General features: G+C 41.7%; 1 protein-coding gene across 5 annotated transcripts in view; it reads left to right on the forward strand.

The window, feature by feature from the left end:
- The first annotated feature begins 1,377 nt into the window (after positions 1-1,377).
- cbfa2t3 (CBFA2/RUNX1 partner transcriptional co-repressor 3) overlaps positions 1,378-19,955 on the forward strand; it is a 42,578-nt gene continuing 24,000 nt past the window's right edge. For 2 of the 5 annotated variants that reach the window (XM_028014386.1, XM_028014389.1), the window contains exon 1: positions 1,378-2,229. In XM_028014386.1, the coding sequence (XP_027870187.1) occupies positions 2,022-2,229 (208 nt within the window). In that variant the 5' untranslated portion in view covers positions 1,378-2,021. Of the gene's footprint in view, positions 2,230-9,773; positions 10,899-19,955 lie in introns of those variants that run through there. The other 3 variants (XM_028014388.1, XM_028014385.1, XM_028014390.1) reach the window with 3 other exon arrangements.

Here is a 19,955-nt window from a genome sequence, read left to right on the forward strand (position 1 = left end):
TTGTATTTTGAAATAATAACTGCATTTGATGAATGGGGATTTCCCCATTAATCTCTGTCGTACAAAGCTGAAATGTGTGTAACTGAGGTATGAAAAGTCCTGAGTCATTCCTGTTCTTTCTATATTTTACTTATCATGAGACTGACTTAGTTCATGGCTGTTTTTGTTTTATCACATCTTTTATATTAAATCTTTTAACTCTGACGTTATGAATCATTCAGAAATAAAAAGGCTCCCAATCGAAGGGAAAGAATTAAGGCAGTTTATATTCAATCTTTAAGCACTTTGTTTCATAGCAGCCTAGACAGAGCTGGTTCCCATTTCCAAGAATATATCAAAAATACCAATCTGAACAAAGAACACATAGAAAACCAACAAAAAGGTGATTCCCAAAGAGACATGAGCTGGAAACTTGGGAAACATTTGATAACCAACTGGGGGTCTTGTTTAAATTTCCAAGTAAAATGAATTGTAATGTGTTCAACACCATTGAGCAAAGCTATGTAAACCAGCATGCTCTTGTCTAAAGATTGACTTTGACATCTTCTGCTTGGATTTATATTTACTACATAAATTTTGACAAAATCATTTGTTCATGCAACGAGTCTTGTGAGAAATCACAAAGTTTTTCACTACTGGGGGGGGCGGGGGACACATTTGTGTTTGCCTTTTTCATTTCCAGATTTAAGATTTATTGAAAGATTGCAGTTCTCTCTTGACACATCATCAAGTGCCTGGTAGATTTACCTTGCAATACAACAACCCCCACCCCAAAATTATTGTCATAACAATAAAGTTGTGTCCTGTGCCAGAACAGGAATCATAGAAATGTCTTCATGTACTGAGCACACTTTGCCACTTGATTGAATTATGGATGAAAAAGGTCAGAACATTTGGTAGGTGTACAGTTAATGAAATTTTACTCATATTTTCTTGCGTACTCTTAGCAGTTTTGTGAAACACATCCTATTTCACATGGTCAATTATAATGCACAAAAAAGCAACGTAAGACATGGAGCAGACAGTTAAACAGTTGAAAGGATAAATAAACCCAAACAACAAACTGAGGGGTGATTTGTTTAATTACAAGGAACAAAAAAACTCTTCTTTGGAGCCACCAGGCAAGGTGCACAGAAGCAAGGGTGAGGTGCCTTAGAGCGGAGGATGCAGGAGGGGAAGAAGTGGCTGCAGGACGACACAGCTGGTTCCTGACAGAGGAAGCCCACATGGAGGCCCAGGTCCTGCTGCCTGCTGTTGTCTGCTGCTATCAACACAAGCAACCTTGCTGCTTGGCCTCCCTAGAGGCTGCAGCCCTGCAACACAGAAAAAAAAAACTGTAACATCCAGGCACACACTTCTCTTTTGAGCTGCAGTGGCGGGTAGAGTAGGAGGAGGGTTCACATGAGAGCACAGCCCCTCTACAGGAGCCACAAGACAAGCTGACCGGCTGGTGACATTCAGTCACACGCGTTCTGGATTGCATCACACAGGCGTTACTGAAAAATATAAGACACGCAGGAAGAGAACCAGCAGAAAAGAAGAAACCTTTAAATTAGCTCAGAGATGTTCCTGTAAAGGGGTCTGCTGAGACGGAGGAACAAGAGTTAAAGTTTCGGATGGTACAGTGACCCTAAGGTGTTTTACATGTGCTGAAAGCAAAAGCTATATGCAAGTAAGAACAAGGAGACACCAGGAAGAAATTCAACCAGGACCGAAGACTGCAGTAAGTACGTGGAGGAAAGAAGAAACTCCTGTCTTTGTTTCTTTTTAATATCTGAAGAGTCGTGTACAGTTGAGACTACCGTGTCCTTGCATGGCGGTTCAGCAGGTCACACAACTGTCTCCTGGGGCCTCAAAGGCGAAGATTATGAAGGAAAACAAGAAACTACAAGCTGAACTGGGAAATTATCAGATCTAATAGCAATTTTAAGTCTCACACCACTTTGCTGCTGGGCAGGTCAAACCTGAAGGTCAATAATCTGCTAGTCTCCAACCTGACCACCCTGGAAAGGAGTGCTAGCATGTCTGCCGAGGTCCACTTAGAGCGGCAAAAGAGGAACGACTTGGGAGCAACATCGTCCTCCTTTGCTCCTACCTTTACTCCATGTGTTCCCACGGTCACACTCATCAGCCACAGGGAGCTGAGGGAGAAGCGCGCTGCCCACAGACTCCAACCTGGAAGCCTCGACCATAAGCTGGTGGCCAGCAGTCTTTACAGATATACTGAAGGTAGGAGCCGGTCCTCTTACAGGAGCTGTTTTATTAAATCTACTGGCTACGCTGTAACCGCGAAGTGTGATGGAGGGTACCGCAGCTGTCTGGTCTGCTCATTAAATCGAAGTGATTGGCAGATAATCAGTTTGTGTTGACTTTGCTGTAAGGGCAATGGTAGGTTTCTTCATATCACTGGTAAACCTGCTAACTGATGATTGAAGCCTTAGTATCAAACTTGGAAGGACATGAAATCTCTGGGTGAAATATAAGCTTCAATTTAGAGATAGACTGCTATTGAATTCAACAGTATGCCCTTTATTATCTTGGACTTCACATGGTCTGTCAAGTTCAAATGTTGCTAACAAGTCCATGGAGCATATTTATCCTGTGGCACTGGAAAGGAAAGGGAAAGAGGTGTTTTTAGAGCAATGGGTGTGTGGAGGGGGTCTTCCTCTGGGCTTCCCCATACAGCTGCAGACAACACAACTCCATTCTGGAGTTTTGCAGTTCGGCTTCAATGAATTCCTAATGCTCATACAGCCAAGTGGCCGTAAACGGCTCCTGGTGAATGCCGGAGGTACAACTTTAAGGCAAGCTTGCAGCAGACTGACGGGGAACACTTGAAAGGCACTCTGGAAGAAACGGAAAAGAAGTGCCTTGAAGTATAAATGAAAACCTGACTTGAATCAGTGAAGGTTGTGATGAGAGAGATGCATTAACAATCAGACTTTAAAAGACTAATTTTGTAGGCTCTAAATATGTAGGAACGGTAAGCCAGAGCGAGGACTAATACCCAACGTGGTGAATTACCTGCAGCGTGTCCCGTCTTTTGGCAGTAATGAGCTTTGTGAGCGTTGCAGTGATAAGGCCTCTATAATTAGGCTTAGTCATAAGCATCCCTCCTGTATTTCTGTGATAAAAACCCAGAACTCTGGTGTTGGTGCTCAAACAATTTCAACTCACACATTCACATTTGCAGCTAAATCAAAATGGTCCACTTTGGACCGTAAACACCATGAGCCTTTTGTTTCAAGCAGTTTACCTGATGTCTAAACGTATGTGGATGGATATGTACAGTCGAGCAGCATGTTAACACTGTATGGAGAAGCAACAGCACGCTGCTTGTGCGTGTGCGCGCTCGCCGGTGTGTTTTTGTGTGTTTGGGAGGTGTTGTGTGCCACAGCGTAGGCTTCCTGTGAAGGAGCAGATGTCGCAGAGCTAAAGCACAGCTGCGACGGGCGATAACCGCGGTGGCAAGAATATGTCGGCACGCTGGCTCTTCTCCCTGGTTCTTATCAGTCGCACCCAGCACACAGAGTCACACACACATGCACGACCATAGACACTCGTATAAACACTCCACAATAAGGAACTGCCACCTAGCACTAGCACACCCTCCCAAAAGGCCCAGATAGAGCAAGTACGTCAATGAGAGGGATAGAGGGAGAGAGGCAGAGCAAGAAAAGCAGACTAAATCAAGGGACTTTGATGGAAAAGCTGGAAAAGAATCCTCAACAAAGCATTGGCTCATGTCTCCTGTATCATAGACTTCATAATTTGAATGCCAGTCCTAATCCTCTACAGATATGAATTGGATATTCTTTACATTTCTCTAAAGAAACGTGCCACCAGTAATGGCTTTTCAAAACATCAAAAATAACTCTACAGCTTACTTAATATTGATGATGCTTGATTAAGTTGCATAATTTAGGTATAGATACAAGAATTATAATTTTCTCCAGGCTGCATCTTTTAAAACCAATAGTTCTTGGTATTTTTTTCATTCATAGTTTTTTTGCACACTACTTGACAATATTTTGCAATATCGTCAATATCGTCAAGTATTATTATTTTGTCAAGCTGGTGTGAAAAAATGTGAACAGCTTCCAAAAGGAACTTATGCAATTGTCTACATCTGTCTCTGCTGGCCAAATGACTGCTCCAGAAGCACAGGTCAGCTGTCAGGTGCATGTAAAGACAAGTTGCTCATGGCTCTTATCTCTTATTATTGGTAGTTTGAATGATGTTATCTTCTGTTCTTCGTGTGGTTTGCCTCACACTTTTGTCAGGTCACAAGGTCTGCAGTTAGCCTGATAAATAAAACTGTCATGTTCAGCGTGACGACACAAAATTTGCCAATGCATAAAACCAACGTTTTATAAATTTGCACATTACCTGAAAATGCAGTTCGCATTTTATTGACTAAATCCCTGGTTAATTCCTTACATCTCCAGACTGAAACAAACTAATCAAAAAAAAGAGGAAAAAAAAAAGATTTTACAAAATTTTGAGAAAAGTTGTGCAGTGATCATGATGTCAGAAGAGGTAAATGTTGAGTAAATCAGAATAAAAGTGATGGCTGTGTGCGTGGGGGTGTGTGTGTTTGGCAAGACAAGGTAGTAACAAAGTGTGTGTCTCTGAGAGAAACAGAGAGCAGTTATCCTCTTTATTTCCTCACTACCAGTGTTGTGGTTTCTATGAGGAACAGATGTTCACAACTTGATATAGTGCCTCATCCCCCTCTGCTCACTATCTCCAGTGCCAGTACCACCAACTGTCTGCAACCAATACACACACGCACACACATGAACACCCCGTCTCCTGGGAAAGTCTGTCTGTCGATCTTTCTGTTTGTCTGTCTTTCTGTCTGTTCGATATTATCTTTGACCAACCATCCTTCCAAAGTGTCCTTGAGCATGACACTGAACTCCAAGCTTCCTTCTGATCTGACTAACTCTGCGTCCTTGTAATTTGAGTGACTGAAATGACTGAAAAAGCACTAAATTTATTCAGTCCATTTAACATTCAGCTAATCGTCACTTAGGATGCTTTGCTGTCCATTTCCTTAGAAGTTCAGGTTCAATGTCTTGTTCTAAAATATACACCAGACCTAATCAGGTGTCACTTCCTCCTCCGTTAATTTGCAGTTCTGCGAGTCATATCTGGCCATGTGCTTAGAGCTCTCTCTGACTCCATCTTGTCCTGGTCAAAGTACACATTCAATGGCTCATTTGGTTGTACTCCGTATATTAACATGCCAATATTTAAATCAAATAATACGTCAATATTAGTCATCCAGGGACTCACCAGCCCAATTAGTCCCATTCAATTAGTATTCTTGATGTAAAATGACAAACTAGCTAGGAGATGGAGCATGCATCCATCTCCAAGCTAGATGGATGCATGCTAGCTAGCTATATATACAGAAATAAAATGTGGCTTTCAGTGCTAATGGAATGGGTGAAAAATGATTGTATTCAAGGTTTTGATATTTCAATTCCTGTCTTGCAGTCAGGCAACACTTTACCGCTCCATTTCAAAGAAAATGTCACAAGGGTCCATAAGTAAAATTTGTAAAAGCAGCATTCCAGTTTGTGTACTTGAATATGTGGGTCAATAATCTGCTACACTGTGTCACAATGCAGAGACACTCTCTTTTTTTATTGTGCTCCTTTTTTGTGACATGCTCATGTTTAAGATGTAAGGGAAGAGGCCAGCGTCTTATTAAGTAAAATATTACAAAGAACAGAGTTTAAATTACTGATCCTATATTTCCACAGGATATATGGGATTCATGAGAAAAGATTTCAACTCAAATCAAACCACTATGTCAGGATGACGATACAGTTTGGCATGATATGAGACCCTCGGTCAATGACGTTAACAGCAGTTTCATAATAGTTTGTGTTGAATTTACACAAATGAGGAAAGGGAAGGATAGGAGAAGACAGAGAAGCACAGGAACACAATGAGTCTGGCATTCCTTTCAGTCAGCTCAGAGCCTTATCTCTTTTCAACACACTAGCCTGTGACTGCTGCAATAGGAAAGGATTTACAATGTGCGAGTGGAGGAAATGCTGCAAACTTCTCTCTGTCTCTCCTGCCTTTTACTCTGACTCAGTATTTACACAGACACAAATCATCATTCCCACTGCAGAACAATGACCAGTGTCAGTTCTTGCATTTCAGAAAGTGCCCAACCATCCAGGAGATGCTGTCAACATAATAAAGGAGGCGAGGATGAGGTGTTTGCAAGGTGACAGAGAGATAGAGGAGTGAGACGAAGGCTAGACAAAGGTGCCTTTGTCATTAGCGCCATCAAAGAGACTTCCAGTCACAGCATTATGCTGCGGGGAGTTCATCGAGGTGAGTTCTCGCCTTGTGTGTGTCTCATTGTGCAGTTTATCAGGCTGGCCACATGGAGCGTCAGAGGTAACCTGGTGACCGCGCAACAAAAGGCCAAATTAAGAGGAGTAAGAGGCTGTCTCTACAGAGAGGCTGACAGGTTGACTGACACTGTTCCCATGGAGAATAGCATCCTGTCAATCTTGGAGCTGTCACCTTGACAGGAATTCTTTATTTGGATGCAGCCCTCATTGCCAACCTTTCTGTCAGTCAAGGCCACACATACACTACTGTTTTCAGTATTCTGCACGAAGGGAAACGCCCTCCGCTCTGACATACTAAGAAGATAGACAAACACACATAGGTCTTTCTATCTTCACAATGACTTTGCATCCACTTCCATTCATTTTTCATTCACATGAACAAAGACAATGCTTGAGGTGAACCTTATGAATTGGCTTTGACTTTACTGTTCACCTTTTAGTTCACATTTGACCCTATTCCAGAGCAGTTACTGAAATGCTTACAAGCTATGCTTCCAGAAGTTTATCGCCCACCTTAACTCTGGCAGATTTAAGTTATGCCCATGCATCTGTGTACAGGTATAGTGGACATGTATTTTACGCTAAGTTGTGTTTTGAGATGTTTAGTCAGAATCAAAACACCAGTTTAATTAGAAATTGGAAATTGCAATTTGAGCAAATACCAATTTCTTCACAGAACCTATTTGTACCTGAAGATATTTTTTTTTTCTCATTGCGGATGCAGGCAACTGATCCTAATCAAGGGAGTGTTTGTGTTCAGTGCTTTGGAGGCTGGTGTGACTGGTGTCGGGGCTCAGCAGCTGTCTGTGTGTACTTTACAAGCTGGTTCTGTTTGTTCTGTAGACACAGGTGAGGTCAGGAGGGTGTCGGCTTTGTCTTCTGTCCCCCTTCCATGGCTATGTACGTGTATGTATGTGTGTGTGTGTCTGATAGAGGGCAGGCGGGTGGGGCAAAGGGCCTAACAGACCAGTGCGGACAGGTGGAGGATTCTCACCATAGCGGCAGCAGATGTACTGTACCTGCCCTTTTCCCTCTTTGTGTCTTTCTATTTGCCTGACTAATAGAGTTGTTTATCTGCTTACAAGCTATATAAATTTTAACAAATAATAAAATGTCTACATGGCATTAAAACAGTAAAATACATCGCTGTTGTGTTAATGAAAAAAAAAATTGCCATAAAATTTTCTTGTTTTCAAAAACACCGTTTATTTTTAACCGTAGAGGCCTGTTAGATGATTTTCTTCTACTTTGTTCTACTGCTTTAAAGTTTGCAAACTTGGCAGACTAACTGAGGTTTTGCATTCATGTGCATTGTCCTTTACAGGCAATTTAGTCACCTTGATGCCAATAAAAGGTTGAAACAGTCAATTAAATATGACTTGGAGATATTAAGCGTTACTTGTGCATAGTGTATGGCAAAGTCTTTGCTGCCATTTCAACAAATAAGACTGAGACAATATATGATGAATGTGTTAGAACATTATTAACATCAGGGTATGTTTTATGTTTAGTAATCACAACAAGACTTTTTATGGTGTTGTCAAGGTTCAAACTATTAAAAAGCTGCAGATTCATACATAATTCCTGCTCTCATGCAAATACAAAATGTATTATCTAGTCAATGTATAAATATACTGGTTTTCCCAAAGCTTATTTAAATGCTTTAGCTACTGCACAAGGATGTTATCCATAATTTCTAAGACGACCAAAGATAGTTAAAGAGATAGTTTTGGATTGTTCAGAAGTGATGTTATGTAAAATTACTATCTATTAGTCTCCTTACTTGCAGTGGAAGGAATGAGTACGAATGCATCTGTAAGCATGTAAGGAAACACTGAACTGCAGAATGCAAATACGACACTTTTTCCAGAGTTCAGAAGCCACAGTCACCTCACCAGAGTTATTTACAGATAGACAGATGGAAGATGGGGCTTCTGTCATAAAATACGATGGCAGAGAGAACTGGAGTACCCAGTACAAGTGATAGTGCAAAAATTATCTCTAAGTTACTCTTTGGGATGAATGCATTACTACTTGTCTGTCCTATTTCTTAGCCTTGTTCCATGATTGACTGGTTGCTCTTGTATGAATGTCCCCTGCTCCAGCTCCCACCTACAGCCCAGTGACTCTGTAAGCAATAAGTTGAGATAGATAGACAGACAGAAAGAAAGACATTTTCTCTCCTGGGCAGCTTCCACATTAATGCCCTAAATGCATGTTATGTTGATCTGGAGTTCATTCACTGGTATGATTTCCAAAGATACTGCAAAACTTGAAAAAGCACAAGTGCGTCTCATTGATGTCGTTGCACAAGCAGCATTCTCCCACAAAATCCAGACATTGGCTTCTTCTCTGCAATTAGGCTTATTGATGCAGTCATCAGCCTTGGCTAATGTGTCATCATGGAGGGTGTTTGGATGAAAACACAGCAAAAATGTTTAGCTGTCCTTGTGAAAATATAGATATTTATTACCCACTAATACAGCGTTATATCCCACAAATATAAGCATTTTCAGTTTGAATTGTTTTAAATCAACAAACCTTTACTGTCAACTATTCTCCTTTCGTAGGGCTTATGTTCTTTTCTACAAACTCATGACAATAAATCTGTCTTCTACAAAATGCAGAACAACTGATAAAAAGCATCATAAATCATCACTTAGAAAATCTGAACTATAAGTACTCGCTGTTACGTGTAACCTGATAAAAGGAAAATCATACCCATCTTGAGTCAACACCTTTAATTTAAAGAAGCAATAAAAGATGATGATGTGATGCCAGTGTGGAAGGTGTAATAATCAGCCCTGGCCTACCACTGATTACATTTTCTCCATCTTCAGATCAGACCACAGAGGGAACTCTCCATGAAAAGAATGTCACAATTCACTGTTTACTCATATGCCCGCAAACACATTCTTTTACATTTATTCTGCTCCCAAAAAGCCCCCATTAAAGAGTTAGATAAAGTAAATAAAATCTCCACAACGCTGCTACTGTCCTTCTCCTTAACGCCCTGATATGAGGAAACAGCGGCCCCCACCGACAGACGGTGAAATGGATAATAGTTTGACTCAGTTCTCGATCCCTCGGTGGGGGTCTGAGACTGAAATGATTAAGTCGGGCATACTTCTATTTAGTTTAGAAATTTTTGGGTGAAGACATTTTTTTTGTTTCGTGTTGGTCATTGAAACAATTAAATATAAAGTTTAAGGCCGGCAAGAGTTTAAATATTACAGTTTGTAAGGTATTTCAGAAGATGTGAGATTGTTTGAATAGATTTGCACCAATATGAGATTACTTTCTTCTGTTTAGAAAGGATTCGTGTGAAATAGTTGCTATATTTTTTTTTTTGTTTGTTTCTTATGGTACCCACAGAGACAGAGAGAGAGGGAAGGAGAGAGAGAGAGAGAGAGAGAGGTTAGGAGCTCCAGATGGTGTTTAAACGCAGACAGAAGGCTACAGCGAGGACACAGAGAGAGAGAGGAGGAGGAGGAGAGCGCCGCGGTTACTGCGCACAGTGAGCTCGCCAGCTCCACTCATCACCGAGGACATAACAAGTCGTAAAAATACCCAATACCGTGCACTGGAGGAAAAAAAAGACTTCTCCTGGTCTGCTCCGATGACAGCGTGTTTTTATTTCTCCTGGAAGTGAAGGTTTAATACAACAACCATCTGAGCGCAGCCTGACGGACGATCGGCGCGTCGGAGGAGGACAAGCACCGAACATAGAAACGTGGAGGTGGGGCAGCTTTGTCCGCAGGCTGGAAACAAACAAGAGAAAAACTATATTTTTTTTTTCTCGGATTGGATGTATGAGAACTTGCCTCTGACACCATGAACTGTGGGTTCAACTGTGAGCTAAGAAGACTGTAAAGTTGTTTGGGTAGGGGGGGGATTATAGGCGCACCCTGCAGCCCTGAGGATCTGCATCTTAATGTGACCTCACATGGTGAGGCTTTTTGGACTTAGAGTGACAAATTAGTTACTTTTTGTATGTCAAAAACAAACGGGACCTCGTTCCTGCTGTAGAAATGACACTGTGTTGTCTCATCTGTCTGGGATGATCAGAAAGTGCCAGGGAGCGAATATACACGACTGGGACAAGTTCTGATTCTGTCGCATCGCAAACACAAGAAGCTTTTCTGCTTCAACAAATAATAAATTTATATCTCAGATTGAAAAACCAAAGACAGCAGTTTTCCTAAGGATCCAACAGCCCTTGTTTTGGTCTTATTTTTTCTTTTATCTTTTATTAAGAAGATAAATACCTCACAGCCTAAGACTTATTTAACCTGGACCCTATTAGAGCACCCAAAGGAAAGTTAAACATTTTTATACCATCGTATATTTTTAGAAAAAGGGAATAACCCAACAAAGGCTTTAATTTTTACTCATTTTTAGTGTACTTTTTTTTTTTTTTTTTTTCCAAGACGATGAGGATTGAATCGATATAAAATCCTGTTAAGAAGCGATTTGGTGTGGATTATCGCTCCGCTTGACCTCGACCTTCACAAAGTGAGTAAAAAAACCTGCACACTCAAACTGCTAAGAAACAAAGGACTTTAATTGGACCTGCAGTTCATTAGAACCTATTAAATGCAAGCTGTTTCATATATGAAAGCTCAAATTTGTGAAAGGTCAAGTTTAAACTTCTAGGTTCACTTGAGGATTGGTAAGAAGCTTGTTAATGTGAAGGTGTAAATTGGGATACCATTCTTAAAGTGCTTTTAAGCATTTTATGAATTTTCAATATGCTGAAACAGCAAAGAAGGTGTAAAGATATACTAATACAACCATACAAATGGAAGCAAATATACCTAAAAAGAAATAAGTAATTTGCAGATGTTATGTTGGCACCACATTTTTGTTTGTTGGGTTGATTTTAGTGTTGTGAGCAAATTCTGAGAGCCTGTAAAGGGAAAGACAAAAGAGGGGGTCATGAGTTGTTTCACCCCGGCAGTATGTGCTGCACATCAAAGAGATGCTGAGACAAAGTGATGACACCAGACCTCTCTCCTCTCTGTGATTTTAGTGTCCATCCATGCTGCACAAAGGTGATGGGTGTGCGAGGATAAATGCATCATTTACTCTGGACTGAACTGTTGTGAGACCCACAATAAAGCCCCATCCACCTTTTTTGTGTTGGTGCGCATCATCGCTGCGTCTGTGTAGGAAAAATAAAACAGTGAGACTAGAATCCTATCTGGTTGAGTCTGCCATGTATTCCTGTGCTGATACGCTTAATGAGGAGAGAACTTGAAAATTTATCTTAGAAAATGACGAAACATTTCAACTGTGAAATATTTCAAAGGGTTTACAGCAACTCTACAAAAGCAGCAAATAGAGGCTTTCACTCCACCTCCCCTACTTGAACAGCTTCAGCAGCAAACTTCTTCCTCTAAGTGCAACAGTAAAACACTGGCCATTTTCTCTGCAGGACACAACCCTATATAATTGGCCCTGGTAAATATCATCTGAATAATTGAAGAGTTGATAATAGTCTCGAAGAATGGATGGGGAGGTTGCAGAGGTGAAACCGCAGTGCAGACACCCTGCCTCACCGCACATTATCCCTTCATCGCCGCAAAGAGAGCATCTCTTCCTCCCTCTGATCAGCAGGGCCTTCCGCTCGCTAAAGGCAGATGTCCCTACTTCATCACTGAGGAGCTCTCTTAAAAGGCAGCCCATTCATTATGACCCCCAGCCTGCAGAGTGTTTATTCACTTCCCATCTACCACAGGTGCACGGTCTTCTGTGTTTATATACTGGGAACATACCACCAGCCAGCGATAAGGAACCTGTTTTCTTTGGAGGATGTCAGAAGAGCCTCTACTGTAGCTTAACAAATTTGTGTTATGTATTCATTTGAGCCAGCGTTGCCAGATTTCGCTTCAGGATTCATCTGGTGTTGAAGAACAGAAAACACTACTATTTTTTAAAACTTAAAAAGTTTCTGTTCAAATGAAAAAAAGACTCTTCTTCACTCTCTGTTTTTTGACAACTGCAGAATCTGGACCCCAGCTCAGTTTGTGTTTACCGTACGATTGCGTGGGCTCGTTGAGCCCAGCTTTGTGTGTGGTTAATTATTGTGATCTGAATGCGGGCAGTGCAGGTGAAACCGGCTGCTTCCTAATTAATGAGCCGAGCAGATGGCCCTGGGTGGGCGGCAGCGTGAGCGTGCGCTGAGCCGGTCAGGTGGTCAGCACAGCACAGACACCTGGGCCGTCACAAACAAAACAAGGAAAGCAGCAGCCAAAAATAACAGGCCTGTTCTGTGTGCGCTTTTGTTTACATATGTTTGTGTAAGTCAACAAACAGATATAATGGTCTTTGTATTTGATATTTGTCACCTTTTACACGTTTTTCCGGCAGCCCACTATTTCTGATTGGCTCACGAAGCCACAGCTTCCTCACTCAGCTGTCATCTCTTTGGGTGTTGGTTGATTGCAAAGGAGGAGGTGATTGATCCCATTAGGCCATTGTTGCCTAAAAAAAACACTATAAAAGAATTCTTGCATCACATTTATGCAAGCAATAATAACTAGTTCATTGTGCAAAAACAATCAAATCCTTTTCACTGGTTTAGTGACATTTCAAACTTTTCAGTAAGTACTTCTGTGGTGCTGTACTGACAAAGACTTACGCAGTGTGTTTTAGGACTGCACCATTAATATCATCATTGCAATATCAGTGTGCTCAATGTTATTATTGCGAAGAACTGTTTGGAATGCGATATATGTTGGCCATTATGTTCCAGCAACTCCTGCTTTGCATACTAATAAGATATTTAGCCTGCTGGATGAAGTCTCATTGCAGTAGATGCCTACACATGTTACAGATAACAGTGTTTTGTAAAATAGTCACACGGAGAGGTGTGTATGCATTGCAATGACAGATGGGAAATAGAGAAATAGAGAAGTGGAGAGGTCATCTATCTGCGTCAACTGATACCATTCTTGCAATATTTTGTAATATAGTGCAATAATTGCACACGTCGCGTATTTGCTCTTGTGTATGCATTGTCTGAACAAGTGAAACAAATATTCACATTCAATCTATAAACAAAAAAACAAAATAAAGAAAAAACAAAGTGATTGACAGAACTGCATACTTCATGTTTGTGTTTGTGGCAATTAGGAATATTTGGATTAATTTTCATCTTATTAGCTGATATCAGGATGTTTACACAGTGCATAAATATGTACTGTTGTTTTTTTGTTGGTAAATAAGGAGTTGCAGAGAAATTTCCAAAAGCTGGGTACAGAAGTGCTTTGAATGTTGAAACATTTTCCACTATTTGAACTCATAAAACCACAGGTCTGAGTGTGAACTCATAAAACCATGGAAGGCATTGATGATAGGTTATGTTTGACTGGAGATGTTAACTATAATTTCATTGGTATTTTTTTTGTTTTTTACAAGAAGGGAGATTAATTGTTGAGCAGGACTGGAGCTCCAGGTTGTTTCTAAGTCTGATTTTACAGTACAGATATATCAAAACCATTGTTTGTTTTATGTAAATATGGTAGCAATATATGAGGTGATGATCCTGGTGGTTAATGTTATCCTGCTATGTAGCCTCCTGCTGAGAAAGAGCAGTAAAGTTCTGGCTGCCTTGGGCCTCATCCATATGTGTGTGTGTAGCTGTATGTTGGTCTGCTCTGCCCTGGTCCACATGTGTTTGATATTACTGCGACAAGGCTGCCCAGCCTCTCTGGGGAGACTGAGAATGTCAGAGACCAGAGTCGAGAACCAAGGCAGCTTCCCAACATCTGATGGAATGAGAAACACACTCTCTGGATGCTTGGCCCGCTGACGGCTCAGCGTGGGAGCCAAGCAGAGGGCGGAGAGCCACAATTGTGTGTTAGGAGTATCACTCTTTCTCTCTTTACACTTTTCACTGCCAGGATATGTGGGATCGAACACAGTGCACACACGGTCGTAATTTCTGCTGCTTTCTCCAGATTACCAATCCTGAAGAAACTAAAAAGTAAAGGTTAAAACACATCACCTACTGATAGCTGCAGGCTAAGAAAAACACATCCTCCTCCTCCCTTCCTCGTCTTGTGCCAGATTCACCTCCTGCTCTCTTTCCTCACCTTTTACTTCCCCGCATGCCTGCTGACCTCTGACCCTCCTTCGACCTTCTTCGCCTTCTCTTTCTCAGCCTCCTCGCTGCACCGTCTCACCTCCCGCCCCGCCGACTTCACGGTAGGAAGTCTGTTCAGTTCGGAGTCAGACTGAGGAAACAGCTGGGCTAATCTACAGTAGCACTGGACTCTGTTATAATCAAGAGGACAGGTCAACAGCAAAAAAGGGAACTCCATATCACCACCCATAACTCGCAAAATGAATCCCTCCCTTCCCCTTTAGCCTCCAACTGAGACCTTTATCAAAAGCGAGGGGATAAACAAGCAAAAACAAAACAAAACAAAAAAAAACTGGACATGGACCACTCCAAAGAAGTCCTCTCGCTGGAAATCTTAGGAAGTGCTGCAACGGTGGAGCGTGCAGCCGCAGAGTGGGAAGGAAGGCATGTCTGTCACGTTCGCTCTGTTTGTCTCCTTACATTATTTGCAAAATTAAAAATGCCGTTATCTCCTGGAAACAGATCCTGTGCCACACAGATGGTTCCGTCTCTTCAAATGGGAAGCTGAGCCACTGAGTGCCGTTGTGTTACCAGTTAGTCGCACAGACCTTAATCTCGGCTCCAGCCTTCCTTCCTCTCTCTCTCTCCACACACACACACACACACACGCACACACATAAAAAGCACATTCAGACAAACTGAATCCTTTGACATAAATGTATTGTCCCTCTAAACGTTTTAACAGCTTACAGACACATGCACTGTACTAAAGAGAGGTCACAGATTTTTCGAATGTGTCAAAGAGTGGCACTCACTTTGATGAGCAAGTTATTACTAAAATTACAACTTCAGAACCATTAGATGGTTCTGCTTATGGTCAGGTTCAATTAAATAAAACTGAGTTTTACTGGACCGGTGTCATACACAACTGGTATGCTTCACTGTGTTTTCATCTTCAAAGTCTAAACTTCACAACAATGATCCATATGAATTCTGAGCGTAGGCAAAAATCAAATAGACGGTAAAAGACCAAAATTACTTCTTCAATACTTAAACTTTTAAATGTCTTTCATTTACATGTAGGTCAGATTAATAGATGTTTCCAATCTGACTTTGCCAGTTTTCACTCCAGATTTTGCACACAAAGTAGGGCTGCATGGGAACATTGTGGAACTGTAAGCAAAAGAAGAATCAGAACATAGAGGTTCATCATAATCAGTATTACCACAGCAGTTTTTACCAGTAGTGTCGGAACACCATGTTTTCCTGATATCATCTAGTAATATGTCGAGGCACAGAGAATAGATACAGATATTACAGATTCGTAACTTACTTATTCTTGACAGAAAGAATCAATATAAAGTTGTATGTTTTCTTTGTCATTCACCTTGAACTTAATTTAAGACTTTAGACTTCCATACAATTTCTAGGTGACATTTTTATGCCTTTTGGATCCATATATTTAGCAAATTTAAACAAAATTCACTAAAGATAAGTTTCCTCATTGTGGCAGGATGCTCAATGTAAACTTTCTGACTGTGACATAACAGTGGGCCATGCTAATTAGTCAATTATTTTGTGTAATCGGCATGTTATTGGTACATCAGTTGTCCTCTTTCTTCCCCTAGCTCACTCTTTTTTGGGGGAGTTTTTTTTTTTTTTTTTGTGGCGGTGGCGGCGTCCTGTAGTCGGATTGTGTCCTGCAGGAATAGCTGGTATTTATTTTGGCAGCTTCCAGCATGAGCAGGCTGTAGGCTAAATGGAGAAACTGTCAAAGCTCCTCTCTAACCTGTCACTTAAATACACCCCACCCCTCCTCTGCAGTCCACCACATTTCTTAGTGGTTTGTATGTGTGTGTGTGTAGGAGAGTGGGGGGGCTGTGAAAACTATGGGATCCTGTGTGATGATGCACAGCACCCTACCAGCCAACGCCTGGCTAATGTCAGCCACTTTTGTTGGTGTGCCTGCAGGCCAAATGAAGAGGTATGAGAGAGCTGGCAGGCTGGGGAGCAGTTCAGGCTGCAGACAGTTTTGTCAGCGCTGACAGCTCCACAGTGACAGAGCAGACATTTAACACAGAATGAAATGAAATACAAGACATCATGCTGGAGAATGACTAATCTCCTGTTTGTTTTCCTGTCTTAGCGGTTAGTGACAGCTCAGTGTCAGGTTTTACCGCCACACGAAGCGGTTCAACATGCAAAGAGTCGGGGGTCTGAAACGAGATGAAAAGATGCTGCGTTTGCTGTGATGCGTGTGTTGCCAGGGTCTAATCTGAGACTTCTGTGCTCCATAAATCAGCAGGCAGCGGCGATGATGTAAGAACAAACAGAGCCGCTCTCTCCGCTGCAGCTGGCTCGAACAGGGGAGAGGAATAAAACGGAGGGAAAGCGAGAACAGGACAGCAGCTGTCAGGCCTCCATCGCACACCTGTCACACAGGAAGCCCGCATCGGCCACTGTTTCCTGGACACACCTCCTCAAACACCGCTCCTGGAAGGAATGGAGGGAGGACATCTGCTGCCTGGGAGAGATGCTGAAAAGATCAACACAGGCATGTTCTAAGGATGAAGGATACGAGCCATATAACCCTGAGGAAAATGTTTCTCAAGCCGTCCTCGCTGTTTTACGTGTGTGTATGGATGCAGCTTGCACAGTTTGGAGGATGTTTGTGTTAGAAGCAGAGCTCTGTGACGAACGGGTCACTCTGTAGAGACTCCTCTCTAAACTCTCCCACAAATACAGTAAGCCCCCGTGCCCTAAAACTTTACAGTGGGACATTTCCCACGGTTGCTCCTCTCAGCCACCCCTCCAGCCCCCGCCTGCTGCCTCTCCTGTGACCAATACGAAGTAATCCAGATGTGGCTCACAGATGTAGCACAACTCTCTTTGCTCAGTCTATCTGTCTCATCTATCCCCCACCATCCTTCCTCACTCAGCCCACAGCCTCGGCCTGCAGACCCCGGCGATGTGAACAGGAGGTGATATCACCCTGTGCTTCTGACGAGGCGCTCGCAGCTATTGTCTCCTGGGTTGTCTTCTCCTCCCAGCCTCCAGAACTGCACTGTTGTGGCTGCTGGCAGAAAGAAAAAAAAAAGAAACTCCTCTTTGTTTATCAGGCTTGTCAGGCTGGGTCCTCAGGAGGCTCCCCTTACCCTATTCCCAGGCTGCCCTTCATGCTGCCTGTGTGCAATTAACAGAGTAATTAAAAGCCTGATGAGCTAATAGGCGTTGGCTCAGGCTGCAGGTGATTGGATGGGGGAACTCGTTTGGTGGGAATGCGCTCACCGCAAACATGCTTGGACAATTATGAAACCATATTTTTATGGTGTGTATGGATTAAAAGATTCCTTGATAAATAGATAAAGTTTCTAAGTTTCTTGTGGATTTAGAGCTGCTACCACCTTCAAGGACCTTATGTCCCATTTTTCTTTTTTTTCTTTTTCCACATTAAAATTATTTGTATCATTAAACGGTGGAATTTTGTTTACACAAATGTTTCAATGAAAATTGCAATCAGCAGTTCAGACTTTCCAAAACAGAAAAACAGAAGTTTTAGGAAAATGTTTACACCATGAAAAAGGATATTTTGTTAAATATTATAATTACTCTAAAATAAAAATGTCCCTATGATATAATAGTTTTTTAAATGTAATGTTCAAGATAATTGCATTTCAACAAGTTTGAATATTTTATTTTGTAACAGAATTTGTCTGAATGTTTTGAAAGCAATTATTAGTTGCTGTGTCTGATGTCCAGCTGAAGACAGTAACCGTGATACATTCATCTGGGTTGTATTATGAACTAGTATATCAGCTTACTGAAAAATTAAAATGTCTCGCGCTGAGAAAGTTTCTGTGTTGGAGCAAGAATTTCAGCTGCAAGTCGGTTAACGTCAGTGCTAACGCTATGGTCAAACTTGCTAACTAGCAAAATTTTAGAGCTCTTAAACAGTCATTGCCATAAATGGCACATCTTATCTGTTTTTGTAAGAGAAAATGCAAGAACAGATTTTAAAAAATTATTACAGTTTCAACTAAACAACTTCTAGTTTAGACATTACATGGTCTTCCTAATTGTACTACATTTTAAACTGGTGGGAATTTGATTACCTACCAAGAAAATGTATGTAAATTATCACACCAGTTTTGTTAGTTACATTATAACTTGATTGTATCAGTAGCGCATCACTTGTAAGAAGAGGTTGGTTGTCAAATCTTTTTTTTTTCAAATTTATCAAAATTAATGGTAAAAAAAAAAAAGTATTATTGTCAGAATATTGAAAGAAAATCAGGGAAGGTGTTTCCCTAACACCTTCCCCCTGGGTCGATTTCTGCTTCTTAAATCATTATTACCTCACATACCGTTACATTATTCAACAAGTTTCGCCACGTGGCCCAGAACCTAGACACTTTTACACAACTGTCTCACACCCCACTGTATGAAGACTGCACTAGATGGTAAGATGATGCATGTCTCTACTGATGGAGCTCATCGGAAAAGAAACGGAGAACAGAAAGTCTGATCAAATGTTAGTTTACGACAGCCTGAGGCTGAGCTCTCAGCTGGCAAAATTAGACTCACAGCTGACAAGATTAAGAGGAGAGGATGTAAATGAGTGGGAACAAAGGAGAGTTTTTTTTTCCCATCATCCAGAGCAGAAGCTACAATTCTACTTTTCTCTTACGTCTGTCTGTCTCTCTGATCCCAGATGCAAACAAACTCACATAGTAATGTCCTCATGTGTGTTTCTGTCTTGTTTCCGCCCCCATATGTACCCCCCCTCCTCTCTCTGCCTGTCCCTACCCTCACCCCCTCCCCGCTCTGTGGCAGCTGTGCTGGTGATGGCTGTGCGCCCGTGGTGCAAGCTGGCTGTGGGGTCCCAGGTGGCCCGCATGACAGTTATTGATGTTCAGGTGTTCAACTTCTCTCACACAGGGGCCCTGGAGCCACACACACACACGCACACGCCCCCACACATACATTAAGAACTAAGGCACACGCAAGGATGCTCCCAAATGTAGTTCACATGCATACACAGAATACATGCTAGTAGTCATGTTCTTGCACTATTATGTAGTTAAACTGCATTTTCTGTATATTAGTGCCAGGGAAGTGTAAACAACACACTAACAAGTACAACCGAGACTTTGGGCTTGCAGCTGCAAACTTGTCTGGAGAGAATTACAGTTCTCAGTCTGATGTGAAAAAAAACAAGCTTCATAAGAAAGCTTGCAGTATGGAAGCTTATGGGGAATTTTCTGTGCACACACGTGATGGAGTAGCCAGTGTCGGTACCAGTGCCCTGCGCAGTCCTAACAAAGTCCAGATGTGTCTGGCTAGTTGAGGAGTTGTTCTTGGCACGGCTTGCCTCGGCCAAATGTCACAAATACTTTCCTTTATTTAGGAATGGCTCCGGGTTTAGTGGCTGGAGAACAAAAAAAAAAAGAAGGCGAGGATAGATGGATGGTTGGAGTGAGAGA

Source organism: Xiphophorus couchianus, chromosome 4, assembly GCF_001444195.1.
Source record: "Xiphophorus couchianus chromosome 4, X_couchianus-1.0, whole genome shotgun sequence".
NCBI lineage: Eukaryota > Metazoa > Chordata > Actinopteri > Cyprinodontiformes > Poeciliidae > Xiphophorus > Xiphophorus couchianus.